The 24,407-nt window shown below is 32.4% G+C and overlaps 2 protein-coding genes across 6 annotated transcripts; one reads left to right on the forward strand and one right to left on the reverse strand.

Annotated features, from left to right (window-relative positions):
* The first annotated feature begins 32 nt into the window (after positions 1-32).
* Positions 33-10,558, forward strand: LOC142986283 (uncharacterized). 3 transcript variants are annotated; one of them, XM_076134704.1, is made up of 4 exons: positions 33-171; positions 5,807-6,237; positions 7,280-7,484; positions 8,171-10,558. In XM_076134704.1, exons 2-4 carry the CDS (start codon positions 6,224-6,226, stop codon positions 8,426-8,428), a joined length of 477 nt encoding a protein of 158 aa, XP_075990819.1. In that variant the 5' UTR covers positions 33-171; positions 5,807-6,223; the 3' UTR covers positions 8,429-10,558. The 3 variants fall into 3 exon arrangements, 2 of the variants coding, with proteins under 2 accessions (XP_075990819.1, XP_075990818.1); XR_012960342.1 differs by lacking the exons at positions 33-171; positions 5,807-6,237 and adding an exon at positions 6,734-7,051 and having other exon boundaries at positions 8,171-9,943; positions 10,154-10,558; XM_076134703.1 differs by lacking the exons at positions 33-171; positions 5,807-6,237 and adding an exon at positions 6,734-7,051.
* Positions 10,559-13,012: 2,454 nt separating this feature from the next.
* alpha-Man-Ib (alpha-Mannosidase class I b) lies at positions 13,013-23,130 on the reverse strand. Of its 3 annotated transcripts, none has more exons than XM_076134708.1 (12): positions 22,902-23,130; positions 21,944-22,130; positions 21,060-21,200; positions 20,486-20,591; positions 20,147-20,332; positions 19,598-19,746; positions 19,325-19,513; positions 18,790-18,977; positions 18,175-18,283; positions 17,392-17,571; positions 17,053-17,193; positions 13,013-16,948 (listed from the first exon to the last, which is right to left on the reverse strand). In XM_076134708.1, the coding sequence occupies exons 2-12, from the start codon at positions 22,079-22,081 to the stop codon at positions 16,733-16,735; spliced, it is 1,743 nt and encodes a 580-aa protein (XP_075990823.1). In that variant the 5' UTR covers positions 22,082-22,130; positions 22,902-23,130; the 3' UTR covers positions 13,013-16,732. The 3 variants fall into 3 exon arrangements, with proteins under 3 accessions (XP_075990823.1, XP_075990824.1, XP_075990825.1); XM_076134709.1 differs by lacking the exon at positions 22,902-23,130 and adding an exon at positions 22,210-22,266; XM_076134710.1 differs by lacking the exons at positions 21,944-22,130; positions 22,902-23,130 and adding an exon at positions 21,263-21,379.
* Positions 23,131-24,407: the final 1,277 nt, after the last annotated feature.

Here is a 24,407-nt window from a genome sequence, read left to right on the forward strand (position 1 = left end):
AAAATTTCAACAACAAGTTGGTATTCGTTTGCGTTTGGCAACACCAGTCGTCGTGCAAGCAGCTACGCGGCCACATGTTACGCGCCACATACGTCCCGCTTTTACGATTTACCGTTAAAACATAGATTATTATGTGTTGTGATTGAGGATTTTCTAAAGAGATTATAGACAGTAAGTAATGATTCTCTTTTATACATAATAAGTATTATAATCGATTTATCCCGTATTTAATAATTGAAGATAAAGTTTTCTTGTCAACACATAAATAAATAATTAATTGAACAAGTGCAGATTTTAAATAAAATACTTTAACGTACGTATATATGAATTTGTGGTATATGTTAGTATTATTTCAACACACACGAGTGTGTAACATGTACTTGTAAAAAAAGCAATTGTGTATTGAGAATGTATCGAATTTACTGGTGAAACCATATGGAGAAATCGTGCTGCATAGCTTACTTAGGTAGATACATGATGCGAAATAATTTATTCTATGCTCATATTTATTACCTTTTATGTAGAAATGTTTACTAATAACTAATGATTTTGTAGATATTATTGTATATTTTATTATTTTCATTGTTTTATAGCTTTCTTCACCCTGCCCGTGCCTTACGCCTCGTAAAGGTTTTCCAGAGAAAAAAGTTTACGTGTTAACCCTGATAGAAACAATATATAAACTATTCCTGTAGCGAATTTCATAAAGATCCGCTCTGTAATTTTTTTTGGTGTGATTGAGTTACAAACATGCAAACTTGCGAATTTAAGTATAATAATAAACAGGTACCTAGCGCTTCAGCTTCCTATTTCACTTGTAAGGTTTTATTCACCTTTCATTTGTTAGGGTTAAACCTTCCCATATAAAAATCAATATAGTGAAAAAAATATAACAAGTTAAATATTTGTGATTATTCATTGGTAATACGTGTCTTCGTGAACCTTTTGTTGGAGCTAATCATTTCTTAATTGCATCAAGTTATTTCAACGACGTAAACATGTTTGTACGTACCTATCTATTAATCACGACTAATAATTATTACACGTTGGAAATACTACCTGACGTCAATTATTTCTTTGTGTGTGATATCTTTACATAAATATTTTTTAAAAGTAAAGTGTGTATCGATACTGTCGCATACAGACAAGTATTTTATTTTCTATTATAATAAAACCGCTTTGAACTGGGCGTCTACTAAGACTGGTCAAAGGTCTTTCGGGCGGTTTGAACAACTTTGACACAATGTTGTCCACTAACTATACGATAAAATGAATATAAAAAAATATTGTTATAGGTATTATTTATTGGTTTTAATTGTTAAGAACATGTTACATGGCATCTACAAGTAAACCTATAACTATGTAGCTGTACCCGATACAAGGCTTCAGGGGGTTATTAAAAAAGTTTTCCAATAACAGTTTTTGGACTCTACTAGAAAGGTACTATTGTGACAGATATACCGTGGGCTGATCGTATGAAATTTACAAATTAGTAATTGGTTTGACAGGGATGATATTTGATATATAACTAAAATAATGTTGCTTTATCGGCCAACATTCTTGTTAATATATAAATATATTTCCCCTTGATGAGTCACAAGCACTAAGATCTTTCAACCAATGAAATAGTATATTTATCATTTTACTTTGTAATATTTTAGTTTAAGTACCAGAGAATGATGCCTAACTCACGAAAAAGCACTCATAAAAGCAATTTAGCTACTTTACGGACATATTATCTATATTTCTGTCCATGCTATTATACTCTTTTCGTTAAAATTATATAGATTTGTGTTACCTAATAGGACTTAAAACCACATCGGTCGGAGGTTTAATGTCAACGCGGATGCAGCCTAAGTTCAACTGTTTTTCAAAAATATTATGTATGCAAAAGAGTGGTGGATCATCAAAATGAAGGGCACTATGGTAGTTTCATTACGTTAGCTCTGTAGCAGTCGTGCGGAAACTAAATTACCTAGTACATACAAGTAGAGGTAGACAATCCATTACTCAGTTATGCATTACCTACCAGTTATCAACTACATGTTATCAACACGTGACGGTTCTAGAATGACTTACTGTCAGTACTTAGCTTCAACATTATATTAAAAGGCAGATTACAAGCGCAATCATGTTTTCCTCTAATAAAAGGCACAGTTCTTAAAACAATGATGAGGTCATTGTCTCGATCGCAAATTGAGCGCTCAGACAAGACAATTAAATTTTTATTCTGTTTAGCACAGGACGTTTATGCATGTCAATGTAGGTACAAGGAACGTTTTCTCTGCATCTTCCTAGACTTACGTAAATTGATCTATGCTTAAAACCGTCCAAAATAGACCTAACATAATTTTATGTACCTACCCTTAAAGTACCTAAGCAATATGGCATGGCAATATTAAAGGTTGTAACATTAAAGGTTGGACCAAAAAGCTTAGCAATTAGGTAGTTGAAAAAATATTGAACTTGTACTCTTAAAAGGTTCATCCAAAATGCTCACGCTGTACGCAGTACAATTTTTTTTCGTAAACAATGTTGAAATTGTAATTATTGCGGACTGAAACATTTAATTAGGTACTTATTTAATAGCATAGAAAATAAGACACATATTTCTATACTAAAATGTGTGCTGATTGAACTGGTAGTCAACTACCGTATTCTCTTTCTGTAATACAATAAAAAAATAGTTACATACACTAATTTCAGATAAACATCTGTAAGACTGTATTCCGAACGTAAGTAATAAAATCATTACTTAATATAATAGGTATGTTGGTTATGTTTGTAAAACCTAGTCGCTACGATTCTTTGTTTACCACAAGGAAAGAGCTATTTTTCACTGCAAGATAATGATTTATCAGCCAGCCATTGTCTAAGTAGGTATAAAATATTCGAACTGTCGAATATCATATTATTTAAATGTGTAGACGCGTATACTACCATTAGATTATTCTTTAAACCATATTACCTGCCGGAAATCAGGTGCCTGTCAAGCAGTACACATCACTCATTATAGGTGAATGAACCCTATTTTTTATGAACTGCTGATGGCTAGCCAAACTTTAGTTAATAACTTGGTTACTTGTGAGTATTTGTTTGTTTAAAAACCTTTTTTCACGACCAAACAGCTGTCCCAAATTAGATTTTTGATAGATTGATAAACTATATATTGAGGGAGTACCTACCTACCAGGCCCCGGCCGAAGCTAGCTTCTAAAAATATCGTTTAGGTCATGAACGAAGGACTACTTATATTATTATTACGCACGTAATTTATTACTAAACTATATTGAATTGGTGGGTGCTTCTGTCAGTCATAATAATATCTCAATAACTTAGACGGTATAATGAGTTGACTTTAAAAAATTATACTTACGATACGTAGGTCCCTAGCTACTTTCTACCCAACTTCGATGACCAAAACTTTGTCTGCATAGACCCTCGTTCAAAAGCATAAATTCACAACTATACCAACTGACTACTTGATGCAAATTTCATTACTCTGAATCGCTGAAGCTAAAGTTTTGTTCGATATAGTTTTGCTTGTTGAATAGCAAAGTAAAGTAACCGTGAAACCACAATAGAACTCATACTAGCTGTGCAAAATTGTCTAACAGAACTGTCTGTTTTACTAAGCAGCTTGGTATAAATAATGTAAATATATTAAATAACGTAGCTAGTTAGTCTGAATTTTAGGGTTCCGTACCAAAAAACGACACGGACACTACGCTATACCTATCTCATGAACCAATATGATTTGCATAAACTGCTGAAAATCACTGATGGTGCATGTCTGTAGCCGGTATAACAAAACGATTACAGAAACAGTATGAAATTTATATTGAAGTGGGGTACACGTACGCAAAATGTCGAATTTCCACAAATTTTCGTTAAAAATTGTACCAAAACCCTACATATGCAAGCAAGTCCGTCTCCCACCTGACCGGTATTTTTCTGTCGTCAGGAATAATTTTTGTTTTTGTTTGAAAGAAGCTTTATATTATTATGCGGCCCACGCCACCTCAGAAGCACCAAATAGAGACCTGCGCTGAGACTGCCCATCTAAAAGTCGAACGTTCAGTTTGGTTTTAGACCCACACAGTAAATACAAAATTATACTGGCAATTTTACATAGGAAGCAGTATCGACGAAACTGATAATCACTGCACCTATTATTTAGGTAATTTATCTATCTATGTATATAAAACTCAACGGTTACAGACTGATTGACTGACTTAGTGATCTATCAACGCACAATCCAAACTGCTGGGCGGATAGGGCTAAATTTGGCATGCAGGCATGTTATTTTGGTAAGTTCAACCTTAAGGGAATAAAATAGGGATTGAAAGTTTGTATTGTTCTTAGATTTTCGACAGATTAACCGAGGTTCACACATAGTATACTTTTTTCTACGGGAAACCTTTTCACGCGGACGAAGTCGCGGGCGGAAGCTAGTAATCATATAAATTAACTTATGCTGCGTTAATAACGCGCAATAGACCTTCTTAATGGAGAATGTTACTAGGTATGCCAAATCGCTTTAAATTTTGACACAGTATAGCCTGTATGTATACATATAAACTAGTTTTTGTTTCAGTCAAAAATACCGAATAGTTTTGATTTTATAAGCATTCAAAGTTTCGAAAAATATCGAGTCCCGCTAGCAGCGCGTGAGCGGCTGTGACGTCATACTACATTGCCGCGCCGCGCGGGCCGCGTCCCGCTTAGTATTTTGGTAGTCTTAGTATAGCTTGCGTAGTATTTTGTTGTGTTTTCGTCCGCTTATGTATAAAATAACTTATAATAATAGTAAATACTATTCGATTAATAAAATGGATAAAGGATTTGAAAAAGGGCAATCGGATAATCTACCTAAAATAAATGGAATAATGGTTGCGAATTATTTTGTGAAACAAATTGAGGTTTTGTTGCCTCCAAAATCCTACTTAATATTATAAATGTGAAAGTTTGTGAGAATATACATATGTATGTATGTCATCGTATGTACGTAGGTATGTACGTATGTTTGTATGTATGTACATATGTATGTATGTACGTATGTTTGTATATGTATATACGTATATATGTATGTAAGTATGTACGGATGTTTGTTACTCTTTCACGCAAATTTTACTGAACCGATTACGATGAAATTTGATATATGTATAGGTAGCTGAAGACCCAGAATAACACATAGACTACTTTTTATCCCGGAGTTCCGAAGGATCGGGATTTACGCGGGAAGGGTTTCCATGCGGCCGAAGTCGCGGGCCGCTTCTAGTATATTATACATATAAGTACCTAATATGTTAGATATTTACGATCACTGCATATTATAATGAAACAATTTTTAACCGAAATAATCGCGTACTTATTGATTTTACATTTTTCCTGCCACAGTAAAATCAATAAACTCGCGATCAATCCGGTTAGAAATTGTTTCATTATAAGATGAAGTTATTTATTATTCCTTATGTACTTACCTACATAAAATTAAATTACATTTAGGCACAACATATGATTTCCTAGTATTTGAATTGGACATTTTTAAAAGTATTTAGGAATAATTTCAACGCATTGAGCGCGCGACCGTAAGCGGACTGTGTGAGCCAGACTGAGCAAGTGTAGAGTGACGTCACACCGTCACCGAGAGCTAGCGTCGTGCGGTTACAACTTGTTTTACTTATAAATCGAAAACTAATTGACGTATCGAAGTAATTCTTTCACCAGTATTTTTTATTTTTAAACGAGAATATGGAGTGCCAAAAATCAAAATTAGGTAACATTCTCCATTATGTTCTGTACAGGTCGTCAATCTGGCACCGATTACCAAAAAACCTGGAGCCGGTCCTACAGGCAAGAGTGGGGCCGGTATATTTGGAAAAAGTTCTGCAAGCAAGCCCTCTAGCGGTAAAAGTGGAGGCAGTTTTCTCGGTTCCAGCTCAGGCGCAAAACCGTCAAGTGGGAAGAGTTCAAGCTCTACCCCGAAATCCTCTTATGGCTTCGGGGGACTAGGCAGCAGTTCGAGTGGAAAGTCGTCAGTATTTGGCCCGAGCTCTTCTCGAAGCGATCCGTTGTCTAACTTTGCTTCACCGAAAAATAAAAAATCTGGAGGGTTTGGTATTATATGGATACCGACAAAGCGACATAACAAAAAAAAAGATTATGTTTACTCCAGCCATAATGACTCATATCCAAAAGGAAAATATGAGCGGTCACCTTCAATGTACGGTAACTTGTAAGTATCAAGTATCAATGCCTCAAAATATAACAAGTATTTTAAGTTTTTCTTATACCTATATTACAGCTGCTCTGTAATATTAAATTCGAAATCCTGTGTTATAAAGAACCTACATTATTATTTTATTACGAAGAACTTATTATGATCTGCCTAGAAATATTTTTATCACAAAATATAGCTGAGAAACTTTTTGAATGAATTTGCAAAAGATTTAAATTACAGACTTACTTGAAATTCCCGCCATTTTTTGTGTCAAATAAAATCATTGGGTTGCCACCTTAACTCGTATTCGAATATTCTAACAATCTTTTTTTTTTCAAGATAAATTTAAGTTTATTCTTAACAGTTTTAACACAAGTTGTGCGCATTGTTATAAAAATTCTTGAATTAATAGGTTATTAATATTTGCTGGATATTATCCGAATTAGTAGATTGTTTATTATGGAAAAATATAGACATTCGAACACCTCTACCTTTATGTATGTGTGCGTGACATGACATCATGAAGGTCAAGGCTTGTTCATTGCCTCTTTTTTAAAAGTTTTCAAATTACTGTAATGAAATTATTATTCAAAATCTTAAGTATTAACTGAACATATAAAGCATTTTATACCTAAACAGAAGTTAATGAACTAACTATCTTAGTATAATATCTTAATCATTATTTGTCATTGTTTGTGAACAAAAGTTAAAACTTTTTTGTTAGTTTATGTTTATGACACACAAAGATGCAAGAAAACAATAATTTTGAAACTATCATTAGCACATGGCGTCGTTTGTCTGGAGAACAAATAGAAACTGCTGGAGTAAGGTAAACTGTAATTGGATATCGTTTTCATATAACTATGGTCATCATTTATGCAGCGATTGTTTACATTAGAATTATGTTGATGTACACAAGTATGACAATGTGTGCGGACAGTCGTGAAATGAAATTCAATCTTCCGGCCCTCGAACACCTTACTCTTCAGTATAGCAGTGACACTGTAACTAAGTTTTTTTTGCTGCTTTATATAACCGCAACCATTCTTTTTTTAAGCATGTCTGGAGATTCACCTGATTTTAAACCACACAAGAAAAAAGAAGAGGAAACTGATTTATTGATGCCCGATAAGACAAGACCTCCAATTACCACAATAGCCGCTGCAGGGACAGCAGTTGCTTCATCTGAAGTGCCAACAGACAGCACAGAAAAACCTGAGGAGAAGCAAGAATTTATAAAACGAGACAAAGAGGAAACTAAAGTAAGTACTGTAGAATTGTATATATTATTATAAAATCAAGCACAGATTCTATCATATCATTCACAGAGCTCAAATCTTAGTTGCTGCTGAATCATTGCTTTTGCGTGTAGTCAGGAGAATTGAAATGTTTCATTTGTCCTGACATTATTGGCACAGTTAGAGGTTTGTGTTCTCTTGTGCCATGCAGATACACCATTAATTTATTTCTCAGATGTTTGGCACATGGCATTCTTAAAATGTTTAGGGGTATTGAGATTATCTCACATTGAAATTTCTGGCCTGGTATATGATCACATCTTATTTCAGTATTATTCCATAAACATACCCACAAAAACATTAATTTATAAAAAAACATGAGCTAATCAGTGCCAAAACTGCACATCTTATGTGAGTGGTCAATGGTTCAAACCTGGAGCAACATACCAGTGACTGGGAAGTAATGTGTGTATTAGAAATAATTACCGATAATCCCAGTGTTGAAGAAATACATAGTGATGAAACCTTGCATGCATAAAAATTGTTTACTGCATTTCTGGAAGGTATGCAAAGTCCTCACCTGCAATCAGCTTATATATGGTAAACTCAAAGCCTATTCATTTTATACCTCTCACTATTCAGGATGAACCCTTACTCAGGAGTATACCAGTTATGGATTAAAAAAATAAGTAATTTATTTTTTTCTCCAGGAAGCTGCAGGAGATGCAAATGATAGAGATAAAGATTTTAAAAATGATAAGCAAGGCGACTATCTAGAAAATGATAAGGTAACAAATAAATCTGACAAGCAGGATAGTGAGAAGTATGAAGATAAAGTGGATAGTGTGTATCTCAGACCTCCTCCACCGCATAAAACAAGATCAAATGTTTCCAACACAGAAGAAGAAGATTGTGGCATAAAGTGTTTGTATTACACTCTGCAATGTTGTGATTGTGTTCTGATGTAAGTTGTATTTTGTACTGAAACATGCTGGCTGCTATTTGATACTAGGGGTCACTTCTTATATTTTGGGCCTTGATGAATTTGATCATTTTAGATTTCATCGTAAAATTTGATATTCCTGACCATTATATTTCTCTGAAAATGTCTTGAGGTTTGCACTGAAATAATCTTAGTTACTAAAATTACATTAAAATTTACTTCATCTGATAAAAAAAACTGTCTGTAACTGTATAAATATATGAAAACAATAGGTAAAGTAATATTTTTTACTCACATATTCACAGTTTTCATAGTTAAGCTCAAATTATAAGAAGTGACCCACATACCCAATTCAAAGTTGCAAATTATTTAGTTTTCAGCTGATCTGCCTTGAGCCATAAACTTACCTCTCACATGCTCAGTTAGATAGTAGAGTTAAGGTTCTACAATACTGATTTTATTCTCATAGGTTTAATGAATTGTAGTCTCAATAGTTATTTTAGTTGTGCATTTTAGCAGTGGGTTATGAAATTTTTATTTTATATTTTCTGGCGAAGTATATAATATTCCTATCCTAAAAATTCTCAGTGGAGTAGACAAACTTTTTAAAAATTACTGCAGTATTTTATAGTTTTTAAATTGTTTTAGTGGTATAAGTTTTTGCCCTAATCAATGAAATGTACACTGGGTACATGAGGGCTTTTAAATCTTAGTATTAAAAGTTCTAAATACTTAGACATTTCTATTTGCCATGTATAGGTATACCTTGTGTATAAGTTATGTACCTAAGTATATAGAAAAATGGCATTCCAACATGTTCTGAATGTGATATAGTAGCATAAATATATTTTTGTATTATCAATATATTCCATATACACGTTTGAAATAAAAATTAGGTGATGACACTTGGATATTGTAATAGAGTTTCCAAACAATACCTATTTTTGTGAACATTTACTGATTTCAGGCAGAGGGTGTCTTAGTGGCTAAATAAATTAAGGTTTTTACGACACTAACCCCCAGTTTTTGTAAGGCTGATCAATCTAAATTTAGGTATTAAGCTGTCAAACTTCTAACCATTTGTAATAGTGAAAGTGTGATTAATCAGTAATAACATCATTTAGCTGGACCAACAGGCAAACTTTATTATAAAAGAAATTATACCTTATGACAGATAAAAATGAACTATACTGTGTTTTTTGTAAATTATCTAATCTATGTGATCACATTAAATTAAAATAAGAATCTCAATTTGATATTAAAGATTTTTATGAAACATTTATAAACTTAAAACGAATTTAACTGTTATAATGATACCATGTGTTAATGCAAACTCACTTTAGCAAATACCTATTGTTGATTCAATGTAGTTTTTAGAGTGCAATCCCAATTAGTGCCCATCAAATTTAATAATGAAGATGTTTTTATCTATAATCAATTGTAAAGTTTATACATCTAAATACTGATGTTAATGGTGTAGCTAATTAATTATTTACTTATACAGTTGATTAATGTTTCCCATTATTAAGACTATGTTAAGGTAACATTCGGTTCCTAGCGACCGCGACGCGCGACCGCGACCCGCGACCGCGACCGGGTCGCGCGACCCACTGCTTAGTATGGATTTATATGGAGTACTAAACAAATCTAGCGACCGCGACGCGCGACCGGTGGGCGCGGCTAGAGAGCAGAGTGGGTCGCGCGACCCGGTCGCGGTCGCGGGTCGCGGTCGCGCGTCGCGGTCGCTAAGAACCGAATGCTACCTTTATTGTTAGTATGCCGAATTGTTTTAAGTTCCTGTAACCTTTACAAAACTCATATAGATACTGTTAAATTTCAAACGTCAAAACAAAAACCTTATAAATACTTAAGAATGTTTGGTAAATAATGTGTTACATTCTCCATTTTATATCTGTGTCGGTGTGTCCTATGATAAAAATGCCCTTATTTTTAATCCTTTCGTATTATGGTTTACCAAGTGTAATAAACCTTTATAGCTTTATTTTTGACTTTACATTTTGTCCACTGTTACAAGTAACCAGTCTCCGTCCGAAATTAATAGGAGTCTGTTCTTGGTGTGGTTAATAACTGTAGATTTTTAAAAGTATTTATAAAAAATGTACACCTTTGAAAATACATAAAAATAAATTCAAAACATTGTTTCATTATTCATATATATTTCATATATTAAAAATATATTAAAAAAAAAAAGAGCGGTGATAGCCGAGTGGTATAAGCTGACACCTCCCACGCAAGTGGTCGCAGGTTCGAACCCGAGGCGACACACCAACGACTTTTCAAAGTTATGTGTGTATTAGAAATAATTATCACATGCTCCAACGGTGAAGGAAAACATCGTGAGGAAACGTTGCATGCCTAAAATTTGTTTCATACATTTATTGAGGGCATGCAAAGTCCCCAACCCGCACTTGGCCAGCGTGGTGGACTCAAAGCCTTACCCCTCCCTCATTACGGGAGGAGACCCTTGCCCAGCAGTGGGACATTAATGGGTTAAATTTATTTATTTTTATTTCATATATATTCATTATAGGTCCTATTTTCACAGACTAAAATGTGCGTCACGGATAGTCTGTCGTCTGCGCTGCACCTTAGGGTTGTTGGTGATATTGTATGTGGTAGAAAATGTGAATTGCTATTAGGGGAATTTCAAAAAAATGGCACACTACTTGAATTTCTTATTCAAAATTTTAATGATGCTCTAGGATATTATTTTGGATGAAATTAAAATAATCATAGTATCTAGTTTGTAAAAAAAATAGTTTTTTTTCATGTTCATTAAGATTAAAGGAGAAAAATGCTTAAAATTGGGGGTAGGCAAGTAGGAAGTGTCCGTTTTGATACTAAACTTAAAATTGAATATAAATGAAACAACACCGAATTCCAGCAATTTAATATTTTTTTCTGGATAGCAAATATATCTTTTAATTACTCACGAATTATCAAGGCGAAAATAATGATATTAAAATTAAATGCAATCAATTTTATCTCGGTTTTGTTACCATGGGTTCCAAATCGACAATTATTTTTTATGCTATTACCATGAAATGCTCCAGATCCCATCAGAAACTTGTTAAAAAAACGTTAAATATCAATAACTTTGGATCCAGAGCCCATATTTTTTCATTGATTGAAGAGTTTTTCGTAAAATCGATAAAAACCTTAGAAATATTTGAGGGACAGTAGCAAAACCGAAAGTAACAAAATCGTAAGGTTTAGTTTACATGGACCTATGGCATAATATTAAAGCGCAACTAATTGAATGTTTCTACGAATTAAACATACTGGCATTATTTACTTATTAATACTTACAAATTATTCAACATAATATATTTTTATTGTTTTTATATCACAATTATTTATTTTATATATATTTTTTTATCACAGATTGCTCCAGAAGTTGCAGAATAGTTTAGCTGTAAATAAAAAAAAGAATTTATTAATTATAAATATACACATATCTCAAATAAATAATGATTAAACAATTATAAACATACAAATAATTCTAATCTCTAATGTAATTTTAACATATTTTGTAATTAACAAGTAAAATATCAATATCGAAACACCAGCATGTAAGACTAGCTTTTTGACGTCGGTTTTGTTACTTTTTCGGTCCGACTATATGTTACCTTACGTATAGTAACAAAACCGAAGTAACATAATCAGCCCGTCGAACTTTCAAAAAAATAAATTAGTAATTCTATTTATCTTATGGTTAAATTATCAGCACCAAATTGTTTATTAAAACTAGTTCTTTTACATGAATGCAACCATATAAAACATGTATGGTACAGTTACAAATTAATTAGTTACAAACCTGACAGTAAATTTTGGTTCACTGCGGCTGCGCACACAACTCACTTCCACTGACGACAAATAACACCGAAATTCTAGTTTTAAAAATTGCCGATCCTTTGCACGTGAGTCGAAATATTAGAAAAATAAAACAAAGTACGTTTTAGTCAGGAATTTCCGCAAGAAATCGTGGTAACAAACCCGACATGTCCGGAAAGATCGAATTTCGGGGACAACAATAAATATTTTTTTATTCAATAAATATAACATTTTATTACAATTGTACTTCATTGGAATGAAAAAAAAGTTAATTTTAACCGAATTCACCAAAATATTTTGAGGTATTCGAGGAAATTTTACTTCAAAATAAAATTTTTAAGTTGCAGATTGCACTGGGGACAGGTCGAAATTGAGGGGTCTGGTGTGATAAAATCTGGTGTAAAAAAATCAGTTTTTACTTTATTCAAATAATTGAAACATAGAAAAGAAGTATAAGAAATGCATTTTCCGTTAAAAATAAAATAAAAATTAATCATATTACACAACTTCGAGAAAAAATTTTGCAAGTCGAGGGACATGCCTAAATTATCGATGTGCCATTTTTTTGAAATTCCCCATTAAGTTGTGTCATTATTTTATATGTTAACACTCTCTTATTCCAGAGTTAAGGCTGTTAAGAAAATTTTCTTTCATGATATCAGTTCAATTGACCTGACCAACATTAGAAGGAACCTGTTACCTGTAAACTAAGAACTAAGGAAATAGGAGGATAGGTATAATAAAATCAAATAACTAATATAAACCATACTTTTATTACAACCGGTATGTAATAGCACAGTTTTTAAAATTCCAGTACACTGACATTGATAAAGGTAAATGCAAAGTTTATTATTAACATACAACCAGCTTCGGCACAACTATTTGTTTCATAAATACACAATGGTGGCGGATTTTGGCCAAAATATTTAAGATATCGTGTTTCCTTTGACCTAGTATACAAATTTTGAATAGTTATCAAACGCTTATCTTAACACTAAGGTAAAAATATTATGCCAAACCTGCAGAACAGTACAAAAATTCTGCCATTGCCATTGCTTGCTTACATGATCGCTCGTAAGCAGTTCAATTCAGTTCATCCCGAACATACAATGAACACTATACTGTTTTGCAATGCATCGATGTTGCTATCGTATACAGGTACATATTTTTGCCGTCACTGCTTATCTAAATCCGCCACTACAACAGATATAAGTGTACTTTCCAACATTCATGACAGCAACAAATAATAGACAGTGTTACTACTATTTTAATAGGACTTTACACCCAAATGACTTTTAAATATTGTTGAATACAGACACTTAGATTTTCGTACAATATTGTAGAATATCAAATACCTTACAGTTGCTATTTTATTGTTTATTTTCTCTATATAAAGACTGTATAATAGTAATTTAAATCAATTTCATAAGACGCTGAAATAATTTTTAACCTGGAACATACTGGTAATGCATTTTATTTTATTAAAAAAACTTAATATTTTACAGGTTTCACATTATTTGATTGCCAAACTAGTATTTTGGTAACTATACACATCATACAAATCATATTAATATAATATATTGACTAACCTCGTCAGACTTGTTCTTACATATTTGACAAAATAGCAGTGCACTTTGTTATTAAAATACAGTCCTATACTTTTTGGTATAGTTATATTTATTTTGACTATCTACATTTTTAGCCAGATTGGCTGAATTTATAATTAAAAAACATAAATATTATGATTTTTTTAACTGCAATTATTTAATAACTTCAAACAAATATCAAATAAATACAGGTTGTCTAATGTACTTAGTAAAACATAGTTCAGCAGTAACAATCACTGCATTAAATTATGTTTGGAAAAATATACCTATAATGCCAAAACAAATATTGAAGATAATTAAACAAATCTTTACAACAACAGTTAGTGTAATTAATTTTACTACTTAACAATTATAATACCATTACAGCTTGTTAGTAAGGACGTAAAACTGATATCTTTTAGATCATAACAAGAAAGAATAAAATATTACACTTTTCCATAATTATAATAAAATATACAACTTTTTTATTAAGTAACTACTTAAAACTAAAGTGGCTGTTTATAAGTAGATAGAGTTATTGTGCGCAAGTGCGTTTATTTATAGAAATGTTATACATATAGTACTTAGGCCTTCACCCTTTTTGACTATTGGGCTCAAACAGTGCAATACTAAACTGCTATTTTGAAAAGTTGTTTCGATGCTTTCTCAGAGTAACCTTAAACAATTGCCTTGACTCTTGCCATTCGATACCGAACCTTGACTAAGCGTAAAATAATCGTGAGAATAATTGGATTACGTTGCATATAAATTCAAACTTAGTAGTCCTACTCATTTTACATAATTATTTGTGTGTTGTCGCATAAAATGATGTTCACTAATTACCTACTTAATATAAATATAAATTTATAAACGGTATCAAATTTGCCAACACACTCTTATTGCACAAGAAAATAGTCTATGAACCAGCAGCAAAATACGCGTGTGATTTATAGACAGTAAATTACTAATATACACAAACACTCAGAATAAATATTAAATATGTATAAATTACAAGTATGGCATTCTAAAAATAACCATACTACATTGATGAAACAATTATACTGATTATATAATAAGATTAAAATGGTATGCAAAATGCTATCTGGGTGCGCTTATAAGTTACTCTTAAAATTAGTAAAATACTAACTTTAATCACAGATGCCCCACTCACAGAATTTGGCAACATCTTACTGTGTAATAACGTCTAGTCTTGTAAATAAATCTATTAGGTTTTCGTAAAGAGATCTTTTAAAATCTTTTATCACGAAAACCTTCATAGATCTTGTAAAAAGAGATTATTATGTCAGATTATTTGAGTATTGACTTTTTCCAATTATTTAATATTTATTCCTTAGTTAATATAACAAAATTAATCTGAAAATTTTTGTTAATAAACGTAGATAAATAGGCTTAGTAGATTCAAGAAAAAAATAATGTATTTATGTAAATATAGTATGAATCAAAACGATTCGTGACATCACAGCCAAGCAGGTCTGCAGTATAATTAGTAGGTAATATTAGGTAAGTAGAAGTAGAAGATAGTAGTAGTCTATCTAATTTACGGTATTCCGAAGCATTGAGTGGTCGGAATAAACTAATAATTGTTGTGTGTCATACTTCGCTACTTTTCACACAATGTTTCCACTCACTACTCAGGAATCACGTAAAGCAGGCTATTAAATTAACAATTTAAAATTAATTAATAAAGGTGAGACAATAAGATAGATCAAACATGACAGATTAGGTCAAAGCCTTCTTCAGTCAGATCTTAACGCCTCACCCTGAAGACCATTATTAAAATTTTCTAACTAAAATATAAATTTGTCTTTAGTTTTGAGTGATATTGAAAAAAAAACCGTTTAATAATATCATTATCAAACGGACACATTATCAAGACAGTATAAAAAATGTGAATAAATAATAAAAACCAAGTAATAATAGGACCGATGAAACACAATTATAACATTATGCATAGTAATTAATAAACTTTGATAATGAAACATATAATATAACCGACCTATGCCCGAAATAATAAAGAGAAAATATAATTAAAAGAGGTTTGAAACACAGTAATTGAGGCTCTAAATAAATTATTATGATACTAAAAAGTGGTCCTCTAAAACTATAGTACTCCAGATGGTTTTAAGTAATCAAGAATAAATAAGTAAGTATAGGTTTCAATAAATATATGATTTCTGTTTGTAATAGTGTATAAAAGCTCTATCTGATTAGCTACTTTTTGAAACACCTTAATGATTGCAAGTAGCTGATCGACTGGCGGTTTAAGAATTACTATAAGTCGTTATCATACTAATATTATTATCGACTACGATAATATTTATAAATTCGTTCTAGATTAAGTACTTATCGCGTAAGATAGGAAATTATTTCTATAGTATGCGACTTTAACTTGCTCCTCGTGATGTTAGAGACATGGTCTGTCGCACTATCGCAGTCGCGCACCACTAAACGTTCATTTTTCTAATTATACTGACAATACTACTGTAAAACACTCATTGTAATGTATTGAATGAAAGTTGCAAAACGATTATATTGAAATATTTGATTATATAATGACTGTAACACCTATTGTGTTTATCATCGGTCACAAAATGTACACTGAAATTATTTTCAGACTGTGCTAGGCAGTGCAATATAAACTACAGTATATATTGGCATAACCTATGAAGACATAGAGAACCCAAAAGTCACGTTCATAGTCATATTGGGTGGTTCAATTACTACAACTGCAATGTTCGATTCTTGTAAGCATCGCACAAAAAAGCGCACAGCATTCACGGATAAATCCACATCTTATCGCTCATTTTGTCACACGAACCATCACTCTCACGCAGTTTGGATTGTAACCATCCAAATAGGTTGAACTACTAGTTCTTGTGTATAGGTAAAGGATGAGCCTCGGAGTTGATGACGTACTTGTTCAGGTCAATGACGTAGCGGTCATCACTGAACAATAGATACAGATACTTCAGTGTCTCCGATAAGAAGAACGACTCCATCATGTCACGTTGTACTGGTTTCTCAGATTTCACGTTAGCCAGAGATGTGTAGCCGAATGGTACTTTAGCATATTTTTCAAAGCCCTGAAGTAAAATAATATAATGATATGAGAAGTTCGAAACAAATACATACCTAACTGTTTTATCACTTTAATGGATGGAAAATAGCAGCACAGATATGACCGTACCTGGAATATTTGCCAGCCCCATTCTTGGTAAGTAGTGTTACCAGTAAGCTGATACATGTACCAAAGACTTTCAACGAATTCGGGGCGTAGTAGTGTATGTGCATCAGCCGTCTTTGTGTACATATCCTCGGTAGTGCTTGCCTGAAAAAATATATATATTGAATTAGATAAGATCTATAAATTAAATTAACAAGTATCATTTACAAGCACTTCTATGATAATGTGCAGTTTAAAGGATCACACGACTAGGTATTTGCTATTAGAAGGGAACCGTGTCTCTCTTAGACACAAGCAATAAGTCGGTTCAGGGCAGCTTTAATCTAGTAAAAGTATACTAACCAAATTGAAATGAGTAATTTCAGGTGCCAAAAACGTAGGGTGTGCGGCGTAGGTCAAGTAGCATGTGTACATAAGTTCCTCTGCCATGGTCATGTGCCAGTCTGGAAGGCCGTTGGCGTGGCCTAGCGCCAGCGTACCCGGCAAGAAACAGGTCAAGTGGTCCATCTTGGGGTTGAAGGCCTGAAAAATATACCATTCATTCTATACTCAGTGCAAAGTATTTGTTGAAAAATAATAGTTTCTAGTATTGCATTGTTGTGTAAATGAAGTAGCAAATACATAGCTACAATAAACGAGACAATTACACGTTTTGTTACATTTCTAGCCAACGTTATTATGTAAATATTAATATTGTCATTCGTAGTCAATATTCTTTGGTAAACTTCCTAAATTGCTTAGTATAAATTTCAAGCATTTGCTTGGAATTTTAGAATACCTTAATAGTAACAAGACTACTTTTACATACCGCTTTTAACTTCAGGACATTCTTAAAATATTATAATGATTTGCAGCTCACATAAAATTAATTGGCGCTTGTTAAAATAGTTTCTTAACTACGACTAAGAATGAGTACTATTTTATCTTCAAGGCCTATCATAATAATTAGTAAATCTACTAAAGAATCGTTTGCTGCATATTAATTTAACATAATCACAGAATGCATATTATATACGACTGTGAAATTAGTACCTACAGCATGTTTTATATATGTACATGTTCTTAGGTTTTTTAACCTCAGAAAATAGTCATTGCTAATTTAATTGACCTTTTAAATAATCTCACCTCTGATCCAGCTGATAGTTCTCCAATAAACAGAAGTTTGCTAGGAGACGATCGCTTCGCAAGGAATTGCCGAACACCTTCTATAGCAGTCAGATAGTCGTCTAACAAACTGAAAACGCAAAACAAATCGCCTAAAATAAGACACAAATTAACAAGAACACGAGTAATTCGTTTGACCTTAATTGTAATCGCAGACTAATGCGGCGTTAGGAGTTATAATTGAAAATGACGTTCGCTTATATTAATATCTCTATGTCCGCACTTGTATACATCATTCAAATTTCATATAACCATCATTCGCAATTTTATTGCTAAGATCAAAATATACTATAAATAAACAATAATTTACGATCACGAAACATAAATTTATACTACCACTGTAGCTGTTTACGATATTTATATTGAATTCATAATAGAAACTAAACAAATCGTAATTTTGGTTGTTGGTCTAATTTATTTAAAGTATCTAGTACAATCGTAACAACATTTTAACTAAATAATCACAACTATTCACTCAGCATGGGCGCGGAGCGATACGCGCAAAGCTTTATAATAAATACTCAGAGTTATTTACTATGTAGTTTTGTATAGTATTTTATGTCACAAAATACTTACTAGTTAATAGTTTTCCCAGTTTGAAGCCACTGTTTCAACAGGTACTCATAATAGCTATCTCCTCTCGCGCCGAGGGTAATAGTCGCGTGGGGTAAGAAGTGGCCAGAATTCGGGTTGATGAATATTGGCACAAGGCCATGCTTCTTCGGTAAATGGTGGATCTTTTCAGACACAGCAGCTGCAGCGTCCTATAAATTAAAACAAAAAGGAATAAAAATACTTGCGATTGTAAATAGATTATAGAGTGGAAAGCAACAGGGAGATTGATAAAACATCTACAATAATGTAATGAAAATATTTTATAAACGGCCATTATAGCGTGCTCGGTAATTAATCTAAGCATTCCATTTTATTATGTGTGACTGATCAAAACGATTTAATTAGTCATTATACCACTATAACGCAATACATTTGTAGTAAAACATTGTTAACATAAGAGATTAAATTGCAGTTTTAGAAACAACAGGCTGTAGACTATGGGTAAGCATTATTATCAACTCAGCTAAATCATTTTGAATATTTTTATTTTCTTTACCTCAAATGCAGGGTTGTTACTTGCTCTTGACAATTCCCTAAACTCAAGCTGTACTGTAGTGACTTCAGCAGTGGTACTGTAGTGAGACCACTCTGGCGCATGAGCCGTCCTTGCACCAAGGTTCACATCAGAATATGGAATACCGGAAGGAGACGAGAATGCAGCCATGAGACGGTCACCCAAGTCAGTCTAAAATATTTATTTGTGATTTGAATAATATTTCACTTTTAAAAAACAATATTCTCTCGACTAGGTTATGATGCTGATACTCACTGCTTTATTTAAGAACATTTCATCTTGTGTGAAATGATGACAAGAAAGTAGCCCACCCAAAACTCTTATGGTAACTTCAAAGAAGTTTACATCCTTGTTCTTAGTAAAAACAAGTTCATTTTTAACCCACTGCCTTCCTTCTTCGAATTCTAAGAGGAAATTAAGATCGAATTGTTTAATATTTATAAAATAATTACTTCTCCATAGTAACTCATATTAAGCATTAATGTCATAGTTTTAAAAGATTGAATAAATGGTAATCTGTACAATAGACATTGTAAGTAGAAAACTAATTATAAAGCATAGTAAGTAGTAAACATGATTCAATATCAATGCAATTATGAACAGCAGCTATAATTCTTTTTTGTAATGGAAAATCACAGATTAATAGTTACATGCATATAAACGGTATTTGAAAATTCTAGAAAATGTTATGAATTTTTATATAAATACAGTTATTGAATATACTGCAATATCAATTCAATTTAGAATGATAGCATTTATTATCTAGCCTTGAATTAATGATGTCCTGGTGTCAGAATAACATACCTTCAGTCAATCCCATAACATAGGCAGTATCCAGGGAGTCTACAATAGTGAGGCCGAGTGAAAACCACTCTGCTGCCATGCCAGTGACTGGCTTCAAGTTGTCGTGGCCCCAAGCATGCTCTTTGTACCCACGCCATGCATGCTTAAAACTCTGTACTACGGCATACTGACGAGCATTTTTTGGTCCTGTATAGATAGAACATATGAAAATTAATTAGTTCTTATTATTGTAGCAGTAATCTTGGAATGAATAGACCTAATTAGCAAGACTATACAATTTTTTGTATGATCTTATTTTGAATCAATAAATTGACATTAATGACATGTTAAGAATCATACCTGTAAATATTGGCCTTTCGTTTGATTCAATGTCAACAACAGTTTTCTTGGGGACTGATGCATCAGCTACTGGCTCAATGACTAGAGACACATTCTTTAGTGGTTCCTACAAAAACATAAATTATAATAATATGTATTTATTCAATAGTAATTACCCAAATTATAACTAATTAATGTATTGTATATGATTGTTATCTAAAATTGCGAAACAATGGCTGTACACCTATTGTTATTATCATACTAATGCAAAATGTAGTAGGTACAATGGCACATGTATTAATTACACATAATCTGTTATTTGAAATTCAGTTAGAATATTTTTAGATAACTGTTATCTCGAAACATTATACACAGCTACTGTGCGTTAGCATTGTAAAATACACGTTATCGACATAATGGATGATTACGACGACGGTAGTGGATTCACAATTATATGGTTTTACCATTTGTGATTGACCTTGTATTGTAGTTGTTGAAACCTACTGTTAACTCCTACATGACTTAACAATAAACATTGATTTGAATACTTGATGACAGAAATTGCAATGAAGAGTAACTGTGTACAATAACTCACCTGCACTAAAGCACTACGACTTTTCTTATTTACATCATCTTTCGACACTTTCGACAAATACAGCAATATTAATAAAGTTGCCCCTATAACTACCAGGGCGTACACTATAGATCTCTGCAGCCTAGATAGACGATTCCATCTCTGAAAAAATACAAGTCAATATAGGAAATATAACAAACATCTTTAAAATAAAAATTATATACCTCATCAGAAATAATCACAATTGGAAGAATCATTGTACAGTCGGAGATTAGCCAATGTTTGACTTCCCAGAGCAGCAACACAGATTGTACATTTATTTTTAGAAACTATATATCACACATTAAAACATATTGCAACAGTGGTTTATTTACGAATATTGCAATATTTTTCCTTACTATTACGAAATTTGATGCCCTAACTAGTTCAGGTATCATATTTTATGAAAAAGATTTCAACATCTATAATGCATTTCAAATTAGAAAAACGCATAGTAATTGATAATTTATTGCTTTACATAAATCATTTGTAAATATAGGTTGCTGCATTGCAATATGAATCTGAGTAATTCAACATGAAATTTTAAGTTTTTAATTTATATTAGAATGTTCTTAATAGTGGCCCAGAGTTACATATTTGAGTATGAGTATTTGGCAATTGAATCCTCTTCTCTGACATGGGACTTAAATTTTTTATTGTGACATGTGAGAGTATTACATTTACCCCATCCCTGTATGCCAACACTTTCAGATGTTCTGTTCATATACAGCTGGGAGTTTTAAGAAAGAAAAATGTTGGCTACTTACTCATAACATTTTTTTACACTGTCAATTGTTTTACACATACTGTAGATAGTTTGTAACTAAGCCTACTTATATCCTTATTTTTTATTCAAAACTACTAACCCTTATAATTTTTCTGTGAGAGACATTCTGTTCGTTCATCAGAATAGTGGAATTACTTTTATCAAGCCTCCATTTGGTGCTTTCAGGAACTGCGGGTCCACCTTCATTTAAATCTATCTTAGTATCCATCTTAGACATTTTTATTATTTATTTCTAGTTTAGGCTGAATGTTTAAACAATCATTTTTCTGAAAAATAAAACGAAACTAAACTATTGTACACAGTAAATAAGTTGATAGTGAATTACAACCTTCGGACAACCTCTACCTTCATAGAGTATGGTGAACAACAGAATATCAGTCTGCCAATGATAGAGTGATAACATAATGGAGCAATACTATACAAGCTTGAATATGAACAAATACATTCCATTTTATACCACACTATTCAATACTCATACCAATAAAAATTTTATGGCTAACTTGCAATGGAGGTGTACAAAACTAAAACAGCAGAGGCATTCATACTTGATAAGTACTAAGATGAAAAATAAATCATTGAGGATTATTTATTTGTGAGCTATAAATACTTAGATATATCGATCGTTACTTTAGTTATCATATCTAGAAATCACAGGAAGGAAACTCTTTAGATAATAGGTTTACTACAGGAAATTACTTGTCTGTACTTTATAGAAGTCTTTTAAATTAAAACTTCTTATATTAGAACAAGCATTGTTTTGATGAAACTTTGACACCCTGATGTAAGCAAATTAAGTTCTAGTTAGAAAATAAAATTCAAAGAATGTTGACCCCAAAAACGTCTCCATGTGAAGTTTAACATACTCCTGTGGCTAATTTATGAATTGCAGTTTACAATATTTTACAGACATAAATGTTGTAATAAAGGATGCAACAAAACTGTTATTATCTTTAATCAAGCAACCTCCACGTCCGCAAAATAAAAAGTGCAATGCCATTTTTCTATTGCTTCAAAGAAAAATAATTTGAAAATCTTACATAAATCTTTCCCAATATTTTGAAGGTAAAGTAAATCCATAAAAACGTGTTCACATCACATAATACACAACATTTTATTCACATTCGTTTTAATGTACCTAAATATTTTTTTAGGAAAACTGTTTTTCAATAAATTTGCGAAACGCCTAAAATTTACGAAGCTCGGCGAAGACCACAGATAATTACATTATGAGTAGCCATACTATAAAATAAATTGTCAAAGGGTGCGGTCTTTAAAAAAAAAAGACTCGAATGCAAGGGTGTGCAATAGCTGCAGTTTTGCTTGCAATCCTTCTATAAATATCGTTCTGTTGGTAGCTTTGGGATAAATAAAGTTGCCATACATTGAACTCTCCTTAAAATTCAGAAAAAAATAGTGTCTAAGGGAATCTTCTTTCGAAAACTCATTGCTCATCTTAATAATATAAAAAGTTACGTGAAATGTAATAATTTGTGTATGAATCCTCAATATTCCTCATGTGTTTTAACAAAATTAGATAGCACATAAAAAGTGACAAATAATGAGTTTTTGTTATAGTTACGTACACGTGACACTTGTCACAAAGCAGAGGTACCGCGAGCTCCTTTTCTAAATTTCTATTATTGTTTTATACCACACAAAATTGCACCTTGTGTACAACATAATCAATATTGCTGTGGTTTTACTTAGGTACCTACAAATAAAATTACGCACTTCTCCCCAAAGTTACGTAGTGACCAAATGACAAACCGGCCACGATACCAATAAATATTTTTTTGAAGAAGTCTAGTCTGCTAATTTAAACCTGGTCTGTCGGTCGCTAACACGTGGGCATAAATCTTCTTAAATTAAGACTGACTGTGACTGTATCGACTCAATATTAAAATATTGCTTTAATAATAAGCGATTTTTGGAATTTTTTAAAATTTTGATTGTGCTGATGAAGTTGTAAAACAAGTTAAGTTGATTTATCATAGTGTCTTAATTTGTCAACAAGTACCACAGAAAAGGATAAAAAGAAACAAGAGTGATAAAATAGCGTGAGCTTCTTGCTTACGTCCATTGTTTTATATATTTTTTAGCTTTTAGAGCATTCAGAGTTCAGATACATGCAGTTAAATGACGCATACTGTCAGTTGTTGAAATGATCGACAGCACTCAATACCGATGCGAAGTCAGAGACTCGGTTTTCAACTATGGACAATGGAGAATGTTACTAGGTATGCCAAATCGCTTGAAATTTTGACACAGTATAGCCTGTATGTATACATATAAACTAGTTTTTGTTTTAGTCAAAAATACCAAATAGTTTTGATTTTATAAGCATTCAAAGTTTCGAAAAATATCGAGTCCCGCTAACAGCCGCGTGAGCGGCTGTGACGTCATACTACTTTACCGCGCCGCGCGGGCCGCGTCCCGCTTAGTATTAAGTCGCCAATCGTTGTTGTAGGTGTAATAGTTTGCGTAGTATTTTGTTGTGTTTTCGTCCGCTTATGTATAAAATAACTTATAATACCTAATAGTAA

This window comes from Anticarsia gemmatalis, chromosome Z, assembly GCF_050436995.1.
Source record: "Anticarsia gemmatalis isolate Benzon Research Colony breed Stoneville strain chromosome Z, ilAntGemm2 primary, whole genome shotgun sequence".
Classification (NCBI taxonomy): Eukaryota; Metazoa; Arthropoda; class Insecta; order Lepidoptera; family Erebidae; genus Anticarsia; species Anticarsia gemmatalis.

Coding starts and splice junctions, on each gene's coding strand:
- alpha-Man-Ib (XM_076134708.1), bottom strand. CDS start 22,081: ATGTCTAAGATGGATACTAAGATAGATTTAAATGAAGGTGGACCCGCA. Junction 20,333..20,485: donor CGAAAGGCCAATATTTACAG/GTATGATTCTTA, acceptor CTATCTATACAG/GACCAAAAAATGCTCGTCAG. Junction 18,284..18,789: donor ACTGGGAAAACTATTAACTA/GTAAGTATTTTG, acceptor TTGCGTTTTCAG/TTTGTTAGACGACTATCTGA.
- LOC142986283 (XM_076134703.1), top strand. CDS start 6,969: ATGCAAGAAAACAATAATTTTGAAACTATCATTAGCACATGGCGTCGT. Junction 7,052..7,279: donor ATAGAAACTGCTGGAGTAAG/GTAAACTGTAAT, acceptor TCTTTTTTTAAG/CATGTCTGGAGATTCACCTG. Junction 7,485..8,170: donor GAGACAAAGAGGAAACTAAA/GTAAGTACTGTA, acceptor TTTTTTCTCCAG/GAAGCTGCAGGAGATGCAAA.